Here is a 17,304-nt window from a genome sequence, read left to right on the forward strand (position 1 = left end):
TGACGCGGTTGGATTCAAGTCCAAATGATGGGGATCTTCCCAAGATAGCATTCGAGTCCGCCGACGTGGTCGGGTGCAGTGGTCGGGACGGTGTCATTGTCTCCTCAGGGCAGGAACTCCTCGCCTTCGCGTCCCGCGGGGTCCTTTGGCTTCGCACCAGCACAAAGGTCGGGCCGGGGTGCTCGGCCCGACCCCTCCAATGATCAAGTCAGATGATAGTGGAGGAGGTTTCATATGAATAAGTGTTTTTGTATGTCTTTCCCTCTCTCTGATGAACGATAGGATATTTATAGGGAAGCTTACTGCTTCCTGAGCTGCCCGCTTGCAGGGGGCAGGCTGGTAGCTTCTGATGCTTGGGATGGCGTGGCGTGCAGAACGAAGCTTGAGCAGGGTGTTTAATGTGCCTCGATCAATGTTCCGATCTGCATTGACCAAGTGTTGTCACGTCGATCGAGGCATGAGGTGTCATCTGACATCTGCCAAGTCTTATCATAATTACTATCCTCATCAGTCGAGCAGATGAAAATATGACATAGTATGTGCTAGAATTGGAATTGTATGTGAAGTTTGTCTCATACTTTATTAAAAAATAAAATCTTATATATATATATATATATATATATATATATATATATATATATATATATATATATATATATATATATATATATATATATATAGAGAGAGAGAGAGAGAGAGAGAGAGAGAGAGAGAAGCTTAGAGCTGCTGCTCCTCTTGCTAAACACTCCATGGTTTAGCAACAAGATGCAGTCGTTGTTTTCTCTGGAGCACTAACCCAAAAGCCTCACTCATGTCCAAATCCTCCGTTGTCAATCCACCAGGCAACTCCCAATCAAAGTGATAAACCAGGGTTGCCATTGCGAGCTCTAAAGAGGCAATTGCAAAGCTCATTCCAGGACAAATTCTCCTTCCTGCTCCGAATGGAATGAACTCGAAATCGTTTCCCTTGAAGTCCATTGCACCGTCCCCCATGAACCTCTCAGGTTTCAATTCGTCAGGTGCTTCCCAATGGCTTGGATCTCTGCTTATGGCCCATGCATTCACGATCACTCGTGTTTTCTTGGGAATGTTGTATCCTTGTATTTGACAATCCTCCATCAGCTCTCGTGGAACCAATAGCGGGACCGGCGGGTATAGACGTAATACTTCCTTGATGATGGCTTTCAGGTACACCATCTCGTCCAACTCCTCCTCTTTCACCGTTCCTTTTGTTCTGCTCGCTATCCCTCGCACTTGGTGTTGTAATTTTGCCATCATTCTTGGATTCCGGACGAGCTCCGCCATGGCGTACTCCAGGGCAACATATACTGTCTCGGTACCACCACTGAATATATCCTGCAAGTCGATAATGTGGAAAAAATGAGATCATTTGATGAAACTCAAAATAAACACTACAAGATTGTAGTATCCACATTTCTCACTGCTGAAATAAGCACCACAATATACTTAAATAGGGGGATGGGAGTAGTTTAGATTGCTCTAGTTTGGATGTAGCAATTTGGAGAGAGGGTTCCCCCTATCTCGTAAAAGAAATTGGTTCACTATACTATAGTAACACGTGAAAATAATAATCACTTGCCTGAGGGCATAACATACGAATATAATTAATACAATATGATAAACACACAGTAAACTCAAGAAAGTTATCAACAGACATACATCACTCGCTTTCTTATGAAACGAATTATAATTTGTCATTAGTTATATGTGCTATCCGTATAAAAGCAAGCAAATATTGGAACAATGAATATATCACTTATAATTTAGGACGAGGAATCATACCATCAGAAGTGCCTTTATGGTTTGTGGAGTCAGGAGAGCATGATTCCCTCCTGGATCCTCCCGAAGAGAGAGCAGAACATCCACGAAGTCCCTCTCGCCATCATCACCTTCAGCTGATCGATCTTCGTGTTCTTGGATCACCCCATCAAGCAAATCATCCCATCTCTTCTTGGTCTTCTTGGCTCTCTCCATAGAGCCAAACAATACATCCAGCCAACCCATCCATGGGAAGTAGTCCCCCACGTAGAACTTGCTCAGTAGCACCGAAAACTCCCGGGTCGGCTCGCGGAACAGCACGTTCCTCCCCTCTTCTCTGTTGAACTTCCCCGAAACAACTCGACATAACATATCGTTGGCGAAGGAGTAAAAGATCTCAGACATGTCGACGCTCGTCGTCGGCGAAGCTTGAGAGGAGATCTTCCGGATCATGAAACCCACTTCCTCCTGCCTAATGAGCCGATAAGACTGCACTCTTGTGGAGCTCAAGAGGTGGAAGGCGCAGATCTTCCTGAGCTGCCTCCAGTGCTCACCGTGGGGCGAGAAGCCCAAGTCCTTGCACCCGTCGAAGAGGACTTTGGCCGGCTTTAGAACAGGCCGGCTGGCAAAGACTTGATCGTGGTTGCGCATGACATCTCGGGCGCCATCCGGCGACGAGACCACGAGGGTTGGCACCTGACCCAAGTGCAGCAGCATGAGGGGGCCATGCTTCTGCGACAGGGCGTGGAGGGAGCGGTGAGGGTGCGAGCCGAGTTGATGGAAGTTGCCTATGAAGGGAAGCTTGGGCGGGGAAGGGGGCATTGCATGGGTCCTTGCACGGAGGTTGTTTCTTTTGAGTCCTAGACGGAGCAGCAGTAGTAAAGAGAGAGGTAGGACGAGTATGATGAAGAGTGTCGGCAGTGGAGATGGGGGAAGGAGAAGAGGAATCGAGGAAGACATTGCTATGATTCGTAGTTTGTTGTTGCTCCAAACAAACTCCAGTCGGGACGGGACGTTCTAATGCATTGCTATTTGAGGTGATAGCTAAGAAGTTCCGACTTTGAGTGTCTTTCCCAGTAGGTCCTACACACCAAGTCTTTTGAAATCACAAGTTTTCCGTATTGCGGTAGACCCATCAGTCAAATCACCCCCATTCGACATTGTGAAGAGTGAGGTCGTCGATGACTAGGATCTAAACGAGCTACACTTGAAACACACAGGAGGAACATACCATCAGCCATGTCCTTGGTGTCGTGGAGGAGAAATGTCCCCAACAAAATCGTGATGAAGCCACAGATATCCTCCGTCACAATCTGCGTGGAAGTTTGCTGATCCCAGTCCTGAAAGGATTAGATGATGCAGAAACACTAATACGCATCAGAGTCCTAAGTGAAACCACAGAAATTTTGACAAAAGAAAGCATTAGGTGGAGTTATATATGGCTGATATTGGAATTTGATCTTCCTATCCCACAAATTATTCATCATGCCATTCATTCATTTCCGATTTACAGTAAGAAATTTTGTCAGCCTAAAACAAAATTGATCGTGATAGATCACAAGGAGGATAATGTCATCTTTTTTTAAAATAAATAAATAAATATTCTACGAAAATTTTTGAAAATATTGATGCTAAGAAATTTCAAAATATTTTTTTTCAAAAATTATCTAAAAAAAATGGATAGACAGAAGAAGATGAAGACTCGACATAACTAACAATTATTTGATAGAATTAGAGTTGTAAGTGATTTATATCTTGTACTTCACTGAAAAAAAATGGCATGAAGCTCCATTATTATCTCTCATAATTATTCTTTTTTTAGGTAAAAAATAATTTTTTAGAGAAAAATCGTTTTTATGATAATCCACTTTTATACTAAAATGATTATCTTCAACAATTGAGCCCACATTGTTGCTTGGAGAGATAATTATCAAATCACATGACCCCATTTGTTTGTCCTCTCACATTTATTATATCTTGGCCGCCAAACAGTGATTCACATCATATGACAGCTTACCAATGAAGCCAAGAAAAAGATAATTCTATGTTGAGCCTCATCCGTAATAGCGAAATGGTTTTCAACGTTTCAACGAATCGATAATTATAAAATAAATTTATTTTTTCAAGTGAAAAATGTACTGACATAATTATAAAAAAAGTATGCACAGATGCAAACTTATTTACAACACTTAGAAGTCAGTCACTTTACAATTCAAAACAGAAGAATATTGGAGGATTCTTTCTTGACAATCCAAATGAGTTTTTGTCTTAAACTATTAGATCGATCGACACTAAAATCAATCCAAATAACCATTAACTACTTCGATTTCCAAAGAAATGGCAGAAGAAGAAGGCCGCGTCAGTTTGTGGAGGCCTCCACGGGAGACAACATCAGATAATGTTCCATAGGATTTGAAGGGCTCGTATGTGACAACTTTAATTATATGAAGATGTCATGCATACATACGTTCTTAACAACTCACAAACTTAAACCATTACCAAGTAAATATTATACATACAACACCGAGTATCCATTAAATGGATCGATCAGCAGCAAACCCAAAGAAACATATGAATACCAGCACACGTCCTTTTCACGCACTAATCATCTGATTCCTGCCAACTTTCAGATAGTAGCGGGGACAGGAATTCTTGAAGTAGCAAGCAACTTTAGCTCGGTTTGCCTCGGTACAAGGACTGCCATCTTCTCACGCATGTCGAGCTCCTCGGGTTTCATTCCATTGGGCAGCTTCCAGTCGAAGTGGAAGAGGAGATTAGCCAGGGCGAGCTCCACCACGGTCAGCCCGAAGTCGATCGCCGGGCAGATCCTTCGGCCAGCTCCGAACGGCAAGTACTCGAAGTCGAATCCCTTGAAATCTATGGAACTCCCTTCGAACCTCTCCGGCTTGAATCTCTCGGCGTCGTCCCAGTACTGCGGATCCCTGCATATCGCCCATGCATTGACGAAGACGCGAGTGCCGGCTTCTATCTTGTAGCCCATCACTTCGCTGGTCTCCCTGCATAATCTTGGTAACAGCGGGAGTGATGGGTGAAGCCTTAGCGTCTCTTTGATAATTAGCTTCATGTAGTTTAGCTTATCCATGTCACTCTCTTCGACCCTGTTCTTTCCTTTCAGAGCTTCCCTCACTTCCTTGTGCGCTCTCTCCATGATCCAGGGGTGCCTGATCAGCTCCGACATGGCCCATTCAACGGCGGTCGATGAGAACTCGGTGCCCCCCACGAACATGTCCTGCGCGCGCCAAGGACGACGAGATCGTTACACAAGAATACTTGATTAGCATTAGTATGACAGGAGTTGATCCGGCTTCACCAATATCGCAGCCTTTATATTTTCCATCGTCAAGGGAATTTCCAGCTGGGGATCGCCCTTAAGCCTCAGCAGCACGTCGACCAAGTCCTCCCCTCGCCCACCATCGTCGCCCGTGACGGCATCATCCTGGTGCTCCTTGAGAATCTCGTCTAGGACCTCATCAATCTGATGGTGAAGCCGGTGCATGTGTGACATGCCACCGGTGAGGACGTCAAGGAACTTGAGCGACGGAAACGTGTCGGCCAAGCAGAAACCTCCTAGGACATGGCACGTATCCTTGACGATCGAGACGAAACACTCTCGATGCTCACGGTGTTTACCGAACGCCGCTCGGCAGGTGATGGCGTTGGCAAGACGGAACAGCTTGTCGCTGAGGTTGACGGGTGCTGTTCCCGACTTGGAGATGTCTCTCATCAGTTCATGGGTCAGTTCCGTCCTGATGGAGGAGAAGGATCGGGTGCGCTTGCCGGCGAGCAGCTCCGTGAAACAGAGCCGGCGCATCTGCTTCCAGTAAGGACCGAAGGGGGACCAGCCGATGTCGGAGGCGCCATATAGAACGATCTGCGTTGCGGCGAGCGCGGGACGGGAAGCGAAGTTGTCACCATGTTTCTGTAAGATCTCCTCGGCGGCTTCGCGTGAGGAGGCGACCGCAACGTCCACCTGGCCGATCCTGACGAGCATGAGGGGGCCGTGCTTGCGAGCGAGGTGGCGGAGTGCTCGGAAGGGCAGCTGCCCGACCAGGTGGTGCATGCCTCCGATGAGAGGCAGATTCCAAGGGCCGGGGGGAAGTCTGGCGTTTGGGCCTTTGAACTTGGCGAACCATTTCTTCGTCAAGACGAGGAAGAAGAGGAGGGAGCAGAGGAAGATGGGCATGGAAGGGAGTTGAAGTAGATCCATGAAGTCGATGCGAAGGTGAAGACACCTGCGTCAAAAGCCAATTTTGGGCATCTTATAATGGTTGGGGCAATCGCATGTATGTGCCGTGGGGGGAAGGTTACAAATCTTTTGGCGACGGCATCAATCAGAAACAATCTATTTGGATGCATCCATCCGTATCAACAGTAAGTCAATCAAAGACGGACCATGCGAATACGGTTGGATCTCCAATATCGACTGTCTATGCGCCAGCATCCATATCGGCATCTCCATTTCAACGTCGCTATGTTTGCCATATTTGTGTGGGTCTCTCAAGGCATAGAAGCAGGTTAAGAGGGTACTCTCCTTACAAAAAGATGTTATTATTACTTTCGCCTTTATCGATCTGGCTCTTTGTCATCTTCTGAATTGGGTAAATTTTTCTCTCTTTTTCTCTCTTTTCTAATCATTACAACAGAAAGAAACATCTCTGCTGACCTTTCAAAATAATCGTCACGGTTTTCTCGTGGCATATATTTAATTCTATTTATGTACTTATCTCTTCTTCCCACTAGATGATTGATTAAAACCAGCATCCGGGCTTCCCTCTCTCTCTCTCTCTCTCTCTCTCTCTATATATATATATATATATATATATATATATATATATATATATATATATATATATATATATATATATATATATAAATATATAAAGAACAATGATTTCCGCATGAAATGTATTTAATGATAGCCGGAGCTTCTCCTGTTGGTCTTTCGAAGGGATTTTCAACTTAAGACTGCTGGCTGGTCCTCCGTTGTCTATAAATTTATCATATTTACTATGTTGAAAATTAAATTAAAATGAGGAGGGCCGACTCGTGCAATAATGCATGCTTTGGGTTTGATTGGTTTCTGATGTGTGACCAAAGCAACCGATATGCTAAAAAAAAGAGGAGGGCCGACGTTTCGGGACTCGATCAACAGATTACTGATTCGGAGATATCGTGCGAAGTTGACAGATCCGCAAACAGCAGCTGCAATGATACCAAACTTGATTGGATGACCCAACGACGGACGGATAGCTTCGCCCTCCATCCCCTTTGATAGGAATTATTTCACCGCTTGAGAGTTGGAATGACCCAACACGCATATGCGGCAAGAACGATCGAGCTAGCATATTATCATCGACTTAGTTGAGATTACTAAAGTCGTCAAGTATCATTACGATTAAGTTATAGACTTAACTGAGAGGATGACAAGACTGTCATGCAGCAAATGTTTCCATATGCGGACTTATCACATCAATGTTTAATTCGAGCTCACCGAGATCACGGCCTTTAAGTTGTCGGTCGTGATGAGAATTTCCAGTTTGGGATCATCTTTGAACCTCAGCAGCACATCGACCAAGTCCACCTCGTCGACACGCTCACTGTTGCTCGTGGGATCATCTTTTAACCTCGTGCTCTTTGATTATCTCGCCCAGGAAGTCATTCATTTGTCGGCGTATGTGCTGTATCTTCGACATGGAACCCGTGAGGATGTCGAGAAAGTTGAGCGATGGAAATGTGTCGGCCAACCACAAGCCACCGAGCAGTTCGAACGTCTCCTTGATGATCGTGACGAACCTCTCTCGGTAATCCCATCGTTTGCCAAACGCCGCTCGGCAAACGATGGCATTGCTGAGACCGAACAGCTTCTCGCGAGGGTCCCCTCCGTCCTGATGGAGGATAAGGATCGGTTGCATAGAGGTTTTGGATTTCGGCCTTTGGACTTGGTGAATCGTATCGGGGATGGAGGAGTAAGGAAACAAAAAATACATAATATTATGATTTAATTAAAAAATATATATTTTTAATAAAAAAATTGATGTAGTATTAAACAATTGGTAAGACATAGAACACTTACAAGATATTCCCAAGTGCACACACACTATCTTGTTTTATGAACTATGATCTTATTTATATGACATAATGATAACTACCTAACTCCATCATAGGAACTAACATATAACTTTTAGATCGTTTATCACTACTTAGAATATATATATAACTACATAGAATATGACAGTTACCTAGATGATCACTGTGAATCAATTCTCAATATTCTCCTTTGATTCATAGTTACATACACCAATTTGAGACAAAAAATAAAAATACTTTTGCATTGGAAGTGACTTGGTAAGAATTTTCGTAACTTGTTTATTTGTTCCACTATATTTTATTGCTATGACTCCATTTAATATAAGATCATAGTTAAAATGATAATGTATCTCTATATACTTCGTTCTTCTATAAAGTGTTGAATTATTTGTTATTGCAATTGTGGCTTTTGTTGTCACAAAATATTTTCGTTGCCTCTTTTTATTCTTGATAAAGATCTTCAAAAAGTATTCTGAACCATATTGCTTGACAAGTTACTGATGTTGCATTTACATATTCTATTTCCGATATCGATAACACAATTGTTGCTTGCTTCTTTCAACTCCAAGATATAGCTTCTGATCTGAGACTAAAAATATTACCTGAAGTACTCTTTTTATCATCTAAAGCTCATGCTCAATTACTATCAGTGAAACCAAATAATTTATATTTAAAATTATGAGAATACCCGATGCCTAATATGTAGTTCCAATAATATAACATAAAATTCTTTTAACAAATCCGAGATGATATTTGCTTGGGCTATGCATAAACCTGGATACTACACCAACGGAGAAGGTAATATCTGGTCGAGTATGAGTTAGATAAATCAAACCTCCAACCAAACATCTATAGTATCTTACATTTCTCAAACATGTATCATCTTCAAATTTCAATAATATGAGTTGATTATAGATTTTCTTTTGATTATAGATTTTCTTTATTGGATCACATCTTCTTAGCATGTCTTTCTTCTTTACATTTGATGCCGCAATTATTATTTCCTTAGGAAATAATGGTTCATTTCAATCTACAAGACTTAGATATATTAATGTAGCAACTATAATCTCCTTCAAGTTCTCCGAACTTAGATGGAAGATCACTAAAATCTCTAATTGGTTTTTGAGTAAAAGATATAGCATCCACACAATAGCCGAATTAAGAAATAGGCTTGTGCAAATTATAATCAAATTCTTTATGAAAATCAGCAAGCTATGATCCGAATCTTTCATTCAGCAAAAGCCTAAATCTATCTCTAGGCAATCCATGAGCAAAAGCAGAATCGCTCATGTCATCAACTTGAACTTTTCTTCCAAACCCATTAGTTTTAATCACATTTGACTTATATTTCACCTAATAGACCAATTTATAAATAATTAGATTTATATTTGTTAGTTTTAACACAAGATCTCAAGCTTTAACACCTTTGGTTTCATGAAAATAAGTAAGCTCAAGGTGATGAAGAAATAGCAAGAGTAGATACCAATGAGGAAGTCGATGAGCAAAAATCTATTGGCACATTAGATAACAAAGGAATCTCAACCGGTTTTAAACATATAACACTTTATTAATATTTTCAAAAGAAATTACTTGTGAAGGATAATAACAAGAAACTTCATCAAACATAACATCTCGAGATATCATGTGTTCGTGCATCCATACGTTTTCAACATTTCTTTATTTTATTATAACCAATAAAAATATATTTCTTAGTCTTAGCATCAAGCTTACTTCTTTTTTAGTTTGGGTTATGAATATAGTATAGAAAACCAAATACTCTGAAATTTGAGTCTCACGTGGAGACTTCCGATTGATTGAACTAAGAGGAGTTCGATTAATAACATAAGTTATATATGTCATACTTTCTGCTCGTAACATTTTGCCATATTGACAACCTTCATAAATAATATTAGAACTAGTGGAACTAATAAGATTAGGAAGATCATTTACTAAGCTTTTCTACATCATAATCTTTAATTTAAAAAAATTATGCATCATAATCTTTAATCTAGTATGCTAGATTAGATTGATGCACCATCATTTCTAATCATCTTAACAACGTAAGAATTTGATGCACCATCATTTAAAATATAAAATATTAATTTATCATCTTTCAAAATATATTTTAATTTTTTAACAGTGTTTTCTTAGGAATATTGTCTCCAGCAATTCTCGTGGAAGTAATAAAGGCAGGGGTGGATATGCAGGCGGAACACTTCCTTGATGACAGCTTTCAAATGGACCATAACGTTAAGCTCCACCTCTCTTACTTGTCCTTCTCCTTGTCTAACTTGGTCTTGTAATTTTCTCATCGCTTTTGGACTCCATTCGAGCTCCATCATGGCGTCCTCCGGGGTAACATACCATGAATGTGTACCAGCACTGAACATATCGAATTAAATTTGTTGAATAAACGAGAGCCCATTAGATATATCTTTTTTTCAAAAATTTTCATAGAATAATTTTTTATCCAAAAGATGATATTGTTCTCCTAATCTTCGTCTCATCTATCCCATCTTTGCTTGTACTATCGCTCATCACTCTTTATTGTCACCATCGTCATCCTCACTCACAAGCCCTCGACTGCAACTCCCTCTTCTGTCAGTGTGACAATGGGGATGGCAAAGCCAGGATGATTGATCCGCATGCCTCGATGTCTCCTTCGTTCCACTATCCCTACCTTTAGCGTCTTCGCTTGCAGAAATTGGCCTCCACTTGTTTGATGGTGCTCCTTCAGCTTCAAACATTGGCATTTGAGCGAAAGGATCACATCGGCATCACCCTCTCCCTTTCTCATCCACAATAAGTAACATCGTATATTAGCTTTATTAGGATAATTGGCCGTAAGAGACCAATTCTGAACGGACAGCCAAAACTACAAACATCCATCTTTTTGTTCAGTTTAGATCAAAGCATACAAGGATAAATATTTTTCACTTACATATATATATATATATATATATATATATATATATATATATAGAGAGAGAGAGAGAGAGAGAGAGAGAGAGAGAGAGAGAAAGAGAGTGAGTGAGTTAGAGGTGCTGCTCCTCTTGCCCAATACTCCATGGTTTAGCAACAAGATGCAGTCTTTGTTTTCTTTGGAGCACTACCCCAAAAGCCTCACTCATGTCCAAATCCTCTCCTGTCATTCCACCAGGCAACTCCCAATCAAAGTGATAAACCAGGGTTGCCAGTGCGAGCTCTAAAGAGGCATTTGCAAAGCTCATTCCAGGACAAATTCTCCTTCCTGCTCCGAACGGAATGAACTCGAAATCGTTTCCTTTGAAGTCCATTGCACCGTCCCCCATGAACCTCTCAGGTTTGAATTCGTCAGGTGCTTCCCAATGGCTTGGATCTCTGCTTATGGCCCATGCGTTCACGATCACTCGTGTTTTCTTGGGAATGTTGTATCCTTGTATTTGACAATCCTCCATTAGCTCTCGTGGAAGCAATAGCGGGGCCGGCGGGTACAGACGTAATACTTCCTTGATGATGGCTTTCAGGTAGGCCATCTCGTCCAAATCCTCCTCTTTCACCGTTCCTTTTGTTCTGCTCGCTATCCCTCGCACTTGGTGTTGTAATTTTGCCATCACTCTTGGACTCCGGACGAGCTCCGCCATGGCGCACTCCAAGGTTACGTACGATGTCTCGGTACCACCACTGAATATATCCTGCAAGTCGTCGATAATGTGGAAAAAATGAGATCATTTGATGAAACTCAAAATAAACACTACAAGATTGTAGTATCCACATTTCTCACTGCTGAAATAAGCACCACAATATACTTAAATAGGGGGATGGGAGTAGTTTAGATTGCTCTAGTTTGGATGTAGCAATTTGGAGAGAGGGTTCCCCCTATCTTGTAAAAGAAATTGGTTCACTATACTATAGTAACACGTGAAAATAATAATCACTTGCCTGAGGGCATAACATACGAATATAATTAATACAATATGATAAACACACAGTAAACTCAAGAAAGTTATCAACAGACATACATCACTCGCTTTCGTATGAAACGAATTATAATTTGTTATTAGTTATATGTGCTATCCGTATAAAAGCAAGCAAATATTGGAACAATGAATATATCACTTATAATTTAGGACGAGGAATCATACCATCAGAAGTGCCTTTATGGTTTGTGGAGTCAGGAGAGCACGATTCCCTCCTGGATCCTCCCGAAGAGAGAGCAGAACATCCACGAAGTCCCTCTCGCCATCATCACCTTCAGCTGATCGATCTTCGTGTTCTTGGATCACCCCATCAAGCAAATCATCCCATCTCTTCTTGGTCTTCTTGGCTCTCTCCATAGAGCCAAACAATACATCCAGCCAACCCATCCATGGGAAGTAGTCCCCCACGTAGAACTTGCTCAGTAGCACCGAAAACTCCCGGGTCGGCTCGCGGAACAGCACGTTCCTCCCCTCTTCTCTGTTGAACTTTCCCGAAACAACTCGACATAATATATCGTTGGCGAAGGAGTAAAAGATCTCAGACATGTCGACGCTCGTCGTCAGCGAAGCTTGAGAGGAGATCTTCCGGATCATGAAACCCACTTCCTCCTGCCTAATGAGCCGATAAGACTGCACTCTTATGGAGCTCAAGAGGTGGGAGGCGCAGATCTTCCTAAGCTGCCTCCAGGAGTCACCGTAGGGCGCTAACGCCAAGTCCGTCGTCCCGTCGAAGAGGACTTTGGCCGGCTTTAGAGCAGGCCGGCTGGCAAAGACTTGATCGTGGTTGCGCATGACATCTCGGGCGCCATCCGGCGACGAGACCACGAGGGTTGGCACCTGACCCAAGCGCAGCAGCATGAGGGGGCCATGCTTCTGCGACAGGGCATGGAGGGAGCGGTGAGGGAGCGAGCCGAGTTGATGGAAGTTGCCTACGAAGGGAAGCTTGAGCGGGGAAGGGGGCATGTCATGGGTCCTCGCACGGAGTTTGTTTCTTTTGAGTCCTAGACGGAGCAGCAGTAGTAAAGAGAGAGGTAGGACGAGTATGACGAAGAGCGTAGGCAGTGGCGATGGGGGAAGGAGAAGAGGCATCGAGGAAGACATTGCCATGATTCGTAGTTTGTTGTTGCTCCAAACAAACTCCAGTCGGGACGGGACGTTCCAATGCATTGCTATTCGTAGTGACAGCTAAGAAGTTCCGACTTTGAGTGTCTTTCCCAGTAGGTCCTACACACCAAGTCTTTTGAAATCACAAGTTTTCCGTATTGCGGTAGATCCATCAGTCAAATCACCCCATTCGACATTGTGAAGAGTGACGTCGTAGATGAATAGGATCTAAACGAGCTACACTTGAAACACACAGGAGGAACATACCATCAGCCATGTCCTTGGTGTCGTGTAGGAGAAATGTCCCCAACAAAATCGTGATGAAGCCACAGATATCCTCCGTCACAATCTGCGTGGAAGTTTGCTGATCCCAGTCCTGCAAGGATTAGATGATGCAGAAACAATAATACGCATCAGAGTCCTAAGTGAAACCACAGAAATTTTGACAAAAGAAAGCATTAGGTGGAGTTATATATGGCTGATATTGGAATTTGATCTTCCTATCCCACAAATTATTCATCATGCCATTCATTCATTTCCGATTTACAGTAAGAAATTTTGTCAGCCTAAAACAAAATTGATCGTGATAGATCACAAGGAGGATAATATCATCTTTTTTTTAAAAAAAATAATAAATATTCTAGAAAAATTTTGAAAATATTGATGCTAACTAAAAATTTCAAAATATTTTTTTTCAAAAATTATCCTAAAAAAAATGGATAGACAGAAGAAGATGAAGACTCGACATAACTAACTATTATGTGATAGAATTAGAGTCGTAAGTGAATTTTATCTTATACTTCACTGAAAAAAAATGGTATGAAGCTTCGTTATTATCTCTCATAATTATTCTTTTTTAGGTAAAAATAATAATTTTTTAGAGAAAAATCGTTTTTATGATAATCCACTTTTATACTAAAAAAATAAAATTCTCCAAACAAACACTACATTGTTCAGACATAGTTAAGCGATTGATCTTTCTCGATTGACATGACTGACTCTGTTCAAAATGATTATCTTCAACAATTGAGCCCACATTGTTGCTTGGAGAGATAATTATCAAATCACATGACCCCATTTGTTTGTCCTCTCACGTTTATATCTTGGCTGCCACACAGTAATTCACATCATATGACAGCTTACCAATGAAGCCGAGAAAAATAATTGAGTTGAGCCTCATCCGTAATAGTGAAATGGTATAGGCAAAACCTTGTTTTCAACGATTCAACGAATCGATAATTATAAAAGAAATATGTTTTTCCAAGTAAAAAATGTACTGACATAATTATAAAAAGTATGCACAGACGCAACTTAATTTACAAGTCACTGTAAGAAATTTTGATGAAGCCAACTTGTGTTTCTAAATCATTGTAATAGAAACACAATAAAACAATGCGGAAACGAAATAGCGTACCTCCAGCCATTGTCGCCAAGAATTTCTGCAGAGGTTTCTTCTTGAACTTTGGTTCTTCTCGGCTCAGAACTCTCACTTTAGATGGTGTAGGAAAGCCTTTCGCTTCAAAGAGATGGTTGAGCCAAGGGACCAAAATCCTCATGTATATATAGATGTTCTCCCATCAAGAACATTTATCATCACCAAATCATAACGTTCAAGAATTAATTCAGATTTGTAACGTTTGGACCATAATGAAGAACTTTAATAATATTAAATATTTAATTTAATAATAACGGTTTCATGTTTAAAGAATAAAAAACTGAAATCATTTAAACCATAATTAATGAAGAAATTCATGATAATCAATTATGAATCTTAATGATAACAGTTATATTATTATTAAATTAGATATTTAATAATAACGGTTACATTCTCCCACTTGGTCCATACGTCTATCTTAATAATTTGAATTAATTTTTCTTGAACAACTTTCTTAAGAAATAAATACACGAATCATAGCGATAAGTCCTCTAAAAACGAGTATTATCATCCATGTATCACGATGTATTTAGTTTCTTAATCTTAATATGGTAATATTACTTAATGAATAAACCTTATGTTTATTCTTGGTCCAGCAACAATATATTTTCTCAAAATAATATGCGCATGAATGAGAAAATTTCACAATATATATAAGAGTTTCAATATCATTACAAAGTGGAACCAAGTCCCATTTTCTCTACATGATCCTTGAATTTCAAAGGTGGCATGCCTTTAGTCAAAGGATCAGCAATCATCAATTCAGTACTAATATGTTCAATGATCACTTTCTTTTCCTTTACACGTTCTCTTATGGCTAGATACTTAATGTCGATGTGTTTACTTCGACTTCCACTTTTATTGTTTTTAGCCATAAAGACAGCAGCTGAATTGTCACAGAAAATTCTTAATGGCCTAGAAATAGAATCCATGATTCTAAGCCCAGAAATGAAACTCTTAAGCCATACACCATGTGAAGTAGCCTCAAAGCAGGAGACAAACTCAGCTTCCATGGTAGAAGTAGCAGTCAAGGTCTGCTTAGCGCTTCTCCAAGAAATAGCTCCACCGGCCATCAAAAAAATATATCCTGATGTTGATTTACGAGAATCAACACAACCGGCGAAGTCTGAATCTGAGTAACCAATCACATCCAGATTGTCTGTATGTCTATACATAAGCATGTAATCTTTGGTTCCTTGTAGATACCTCATCACTTTCTTTGCAGCTCTCCAGTGGTCCATACCTGGATTACTCTGATATCGACCTAGCATCCCCACAATAAATGCAATATCAGGTCTAGTACAGACCTGAGCATACATAAGGCTTCCTACGACAGAAGCATATGGGATGTTTTTCATTGATTCCCTTTCAAAATTGTTCTTTGGGCATTGGTTCAAATTGAACCTATCACCTTTCACAATGGGAGCAACACTTGGTGAACAATCCTTCATCCGAAATCTTTCTAAAAGTTTATCAATATAGGTTTCTTGTGATAGACCTAAAATGCCTCGAGGTCTATCTCTATAGATCTTAATGCCAATGACATAAGATGCTTCACCCATATCCTTCATGTCAAAATTTTTAGAAAGAAATTGTTTCACCTCATGCAGCAAATCCTTATCATTGGTTGCAAGCAAAATATCATCTACGTATAAAACAAGGAAACATATTTTACTCCCACTAACCTTCTGGTATATGCATTGATCCATGAGATTTTCAACAAATCCGAATGAAGAAATCACTTCATGAAATTTAAAATACCATTGGCGGGAGGCTTGTTTTAAGCCGTATATAGACTTCCTAAGCTTGCAAACCAAGTGCTCACCAACACTAGAGGAAAAACCTTCAGGTTGTTTCATATAAACCTCTTCCTCTAGATCTCCATTAAGAAATGCTGTTTTCACATCCATTTGTTGCAACTCAAGGTCAAAATGAGCAACTAATGCTAAAATAATACGCAGAGAATCTTTCTTAGATACAGGAGAAAATGTCTCCGTATAATCGATTCCCTCTTTTTGAGTAAATCCCTTTGCAACAAGTCTTGCCTTGTATCTCTCAATGTTGCCTAACGAATCTTTCTTAGTTTTAAAGACCCATTTGCAACCAATGGCCTTTGCTTCATTAGGCAACTCTACAAGATCCCAGACTCCATTGCTCATCATGGAATTCATCTCTTCTTTCATAGCATCATGCCACAAATTTGACTTTTTGCAACTCATGGCTTGTGAAAATGTTTCAGGATCATTTTTGGCTCCAATATTATAGTCAGATTCTTGTAGATATACAACATAATCACCAGGAATTGCTGATCTTTTATTTCTAGTAGATCTTCTTAATGTTGTACCAATGGTTCCTTGAGGAACTTGTGGTTCAACTAGTTGTTCAGGAGCTTGTTGTAGTTCCTGAACTGCTTGATCTATTAGAATACTATCAACAACTTGTGGAATTTCAATGATTGGTTGTTCAGCACTAGTTTGTACTTGAGGAGTGCTATGAACTATAACCAATCTATCATTTGATGTGGAAGGTTGAGATTCTATATGATCATGTGCGGAAACTATGTTCCTGAAATGATCGCTCCCACTAATCACATCATCCTCAAGAAATTTAGCGTTTCTTGATTCCATAATCCTAGTTGTGTGAGATGGACAATAAAACCTGTAACCTTTGGACTTTTCGGCATATCCAATGAAATACCCACTAACAGTCCTCGGGTCCAGTTTCTTCTCTTGTGGATTATATATCCTGACTTCAGACGGACATCCCCAAACGCGCATATGTCGCAAACTCGGTTTCCAACCTTTCCATAATTCAAATGGTGTCTTTTGGACAGCCTTGGTTGGAACTCGGTTTAATATATACACAGCCGTCTTTAGTGCTTCAGTCCACAAATATTTAGGAAGATTGGAGTTGCTAAGC

General features: G+C 40.6%; 3 protein-coding genes across 3 annotated transcripts; all 3 read right to left on the reverse strand.

Annotated features, from left to right (window-relative positions):
• Nucleotides 1–738: 738 nt before the first annotated feature.
• Nucleotides 739–2,786, reverse strand: LOC135627627 (cytochrome P450 71A1-like). Its single transcript, XM_065133750.1, has 2 exons — nt 1,804–2,786; nt 739–1,356 (listed from the first exon to the last, which is right to left on the reverse strand). The coding sequence occupies exons 1-2, from the start codon at nt 2,737–2,739 to the stop codon at nt 739–741; spliced, it is 1,554 nt and encodes a 517-aa protein (XP_064989822.1). The 5' UTR covers nt 2,740–2,786.
• Nucleotides 2,787–4,247: 1,461 nt separating this feature from the next.
• On the reverse strand, nt 4,248–6,262 carry LOC103972494 (premnaspirodiene oxygenase-like). Its single transcript, XM_018820968.2, has 2 exons — nt 5,111–6,262; nt 4,248–5,029 (listed from the first exon to the last, which is right to left on the reverse strand). The coding sequence occupies exons 1-2, from the start codon at nt 6,005–6,007 to the stop codon at nt 4,406–4,408; spliced, it is 1,521 nt and encodes a 506-aa protein (XP_018676513.2). The 5' UTR covers nt 6,008–6,262; the 3' UTR covers nt 4,248–4,405.
• A 4,560-nt stretch (nt 6,263–10,822) lies between these two features.
• LOC103972493 (cytochrome P450 71A1-like) lies at nt 10,823–13,017 on the reverse strand. Its single transcript, XM_009386850.3, has 2 exons — nt 12,012–13,017; nt 10,823–11,561 (listed from the first exon to the last, which is right to left on the reverse strand). The coding sequence occupies exons 1-2, from the start codon at nt 13,011–13,013 to the stop codon at nt 10,923–10,925; spliced, it is 1,641 nt and encodes a 546-aa protein (XP_009385125.2). The 5' UTR covers nt 13,014–13,017; the 3' UTR covers nt 10,823–10,922.
• Nucleotides 13,018–17,304: the final 4,287 nt, after the last annotated feature.

The sequence above is a fragment of the Musa acuminata genome, chromosome BXJ2-11 (genome assembly GCF_036884655.1).
Source record: "Musa acuminata AAA Group cultivar baxijiao chromosome BXJ2-11, Cavendish_Baxijiao_AAA, whole genome shotgun sequence".
Lineage (NCBI taxonomy): Eukaryota > Viridiplantae > Streptophyta > Magnoliopsida > Zingiberales > Musaceae > Musa > Musa acuminata.

Coding starts and splice junctions, on each gene's coding strand:
- LOC135627627 (XM_065133750.1), bottom strand. CDS start 2,739: ATGTCTTCCTCGATTCCTCTTCTCCTTCCCCCATCTCCACTGCCGACA. Junction 1,357..1,803: donor CCATAAAGGCACTTCTGATG/GTATGATTCCTC, acceptor ATCGACTTGCAG/GATATATTCAGTGGTGGTAC.
- LOC103972494 (XM_018820968.2), bottom strand. CDS start 6,007: ATGGATCTACTTCAACTCCCTTCCATGCCCATCTTCCTCTGCTCCCTC. Junction 5,030..5,110: donor ATATAAAGGCTGCGATATTG/GTGAAGCCGGAT, acceptor TGGCGCGCGCAG/GACATGTTCGTGGGGGGCAC.
- LOC103972493 (XM_009386850.3), bottom strand. CDS start 13,013: ATGCATTGGAACGTCCCGTCCCGACTGGAGTTTGTTTGGAGCAACAAC. Junction 11,562..12,011: donor CCATAAAGGCACTTCTGATG/GTATGATTCCTC, acceptor GACGACTTGCAG/GATATATTCAGTGGTGGTAC.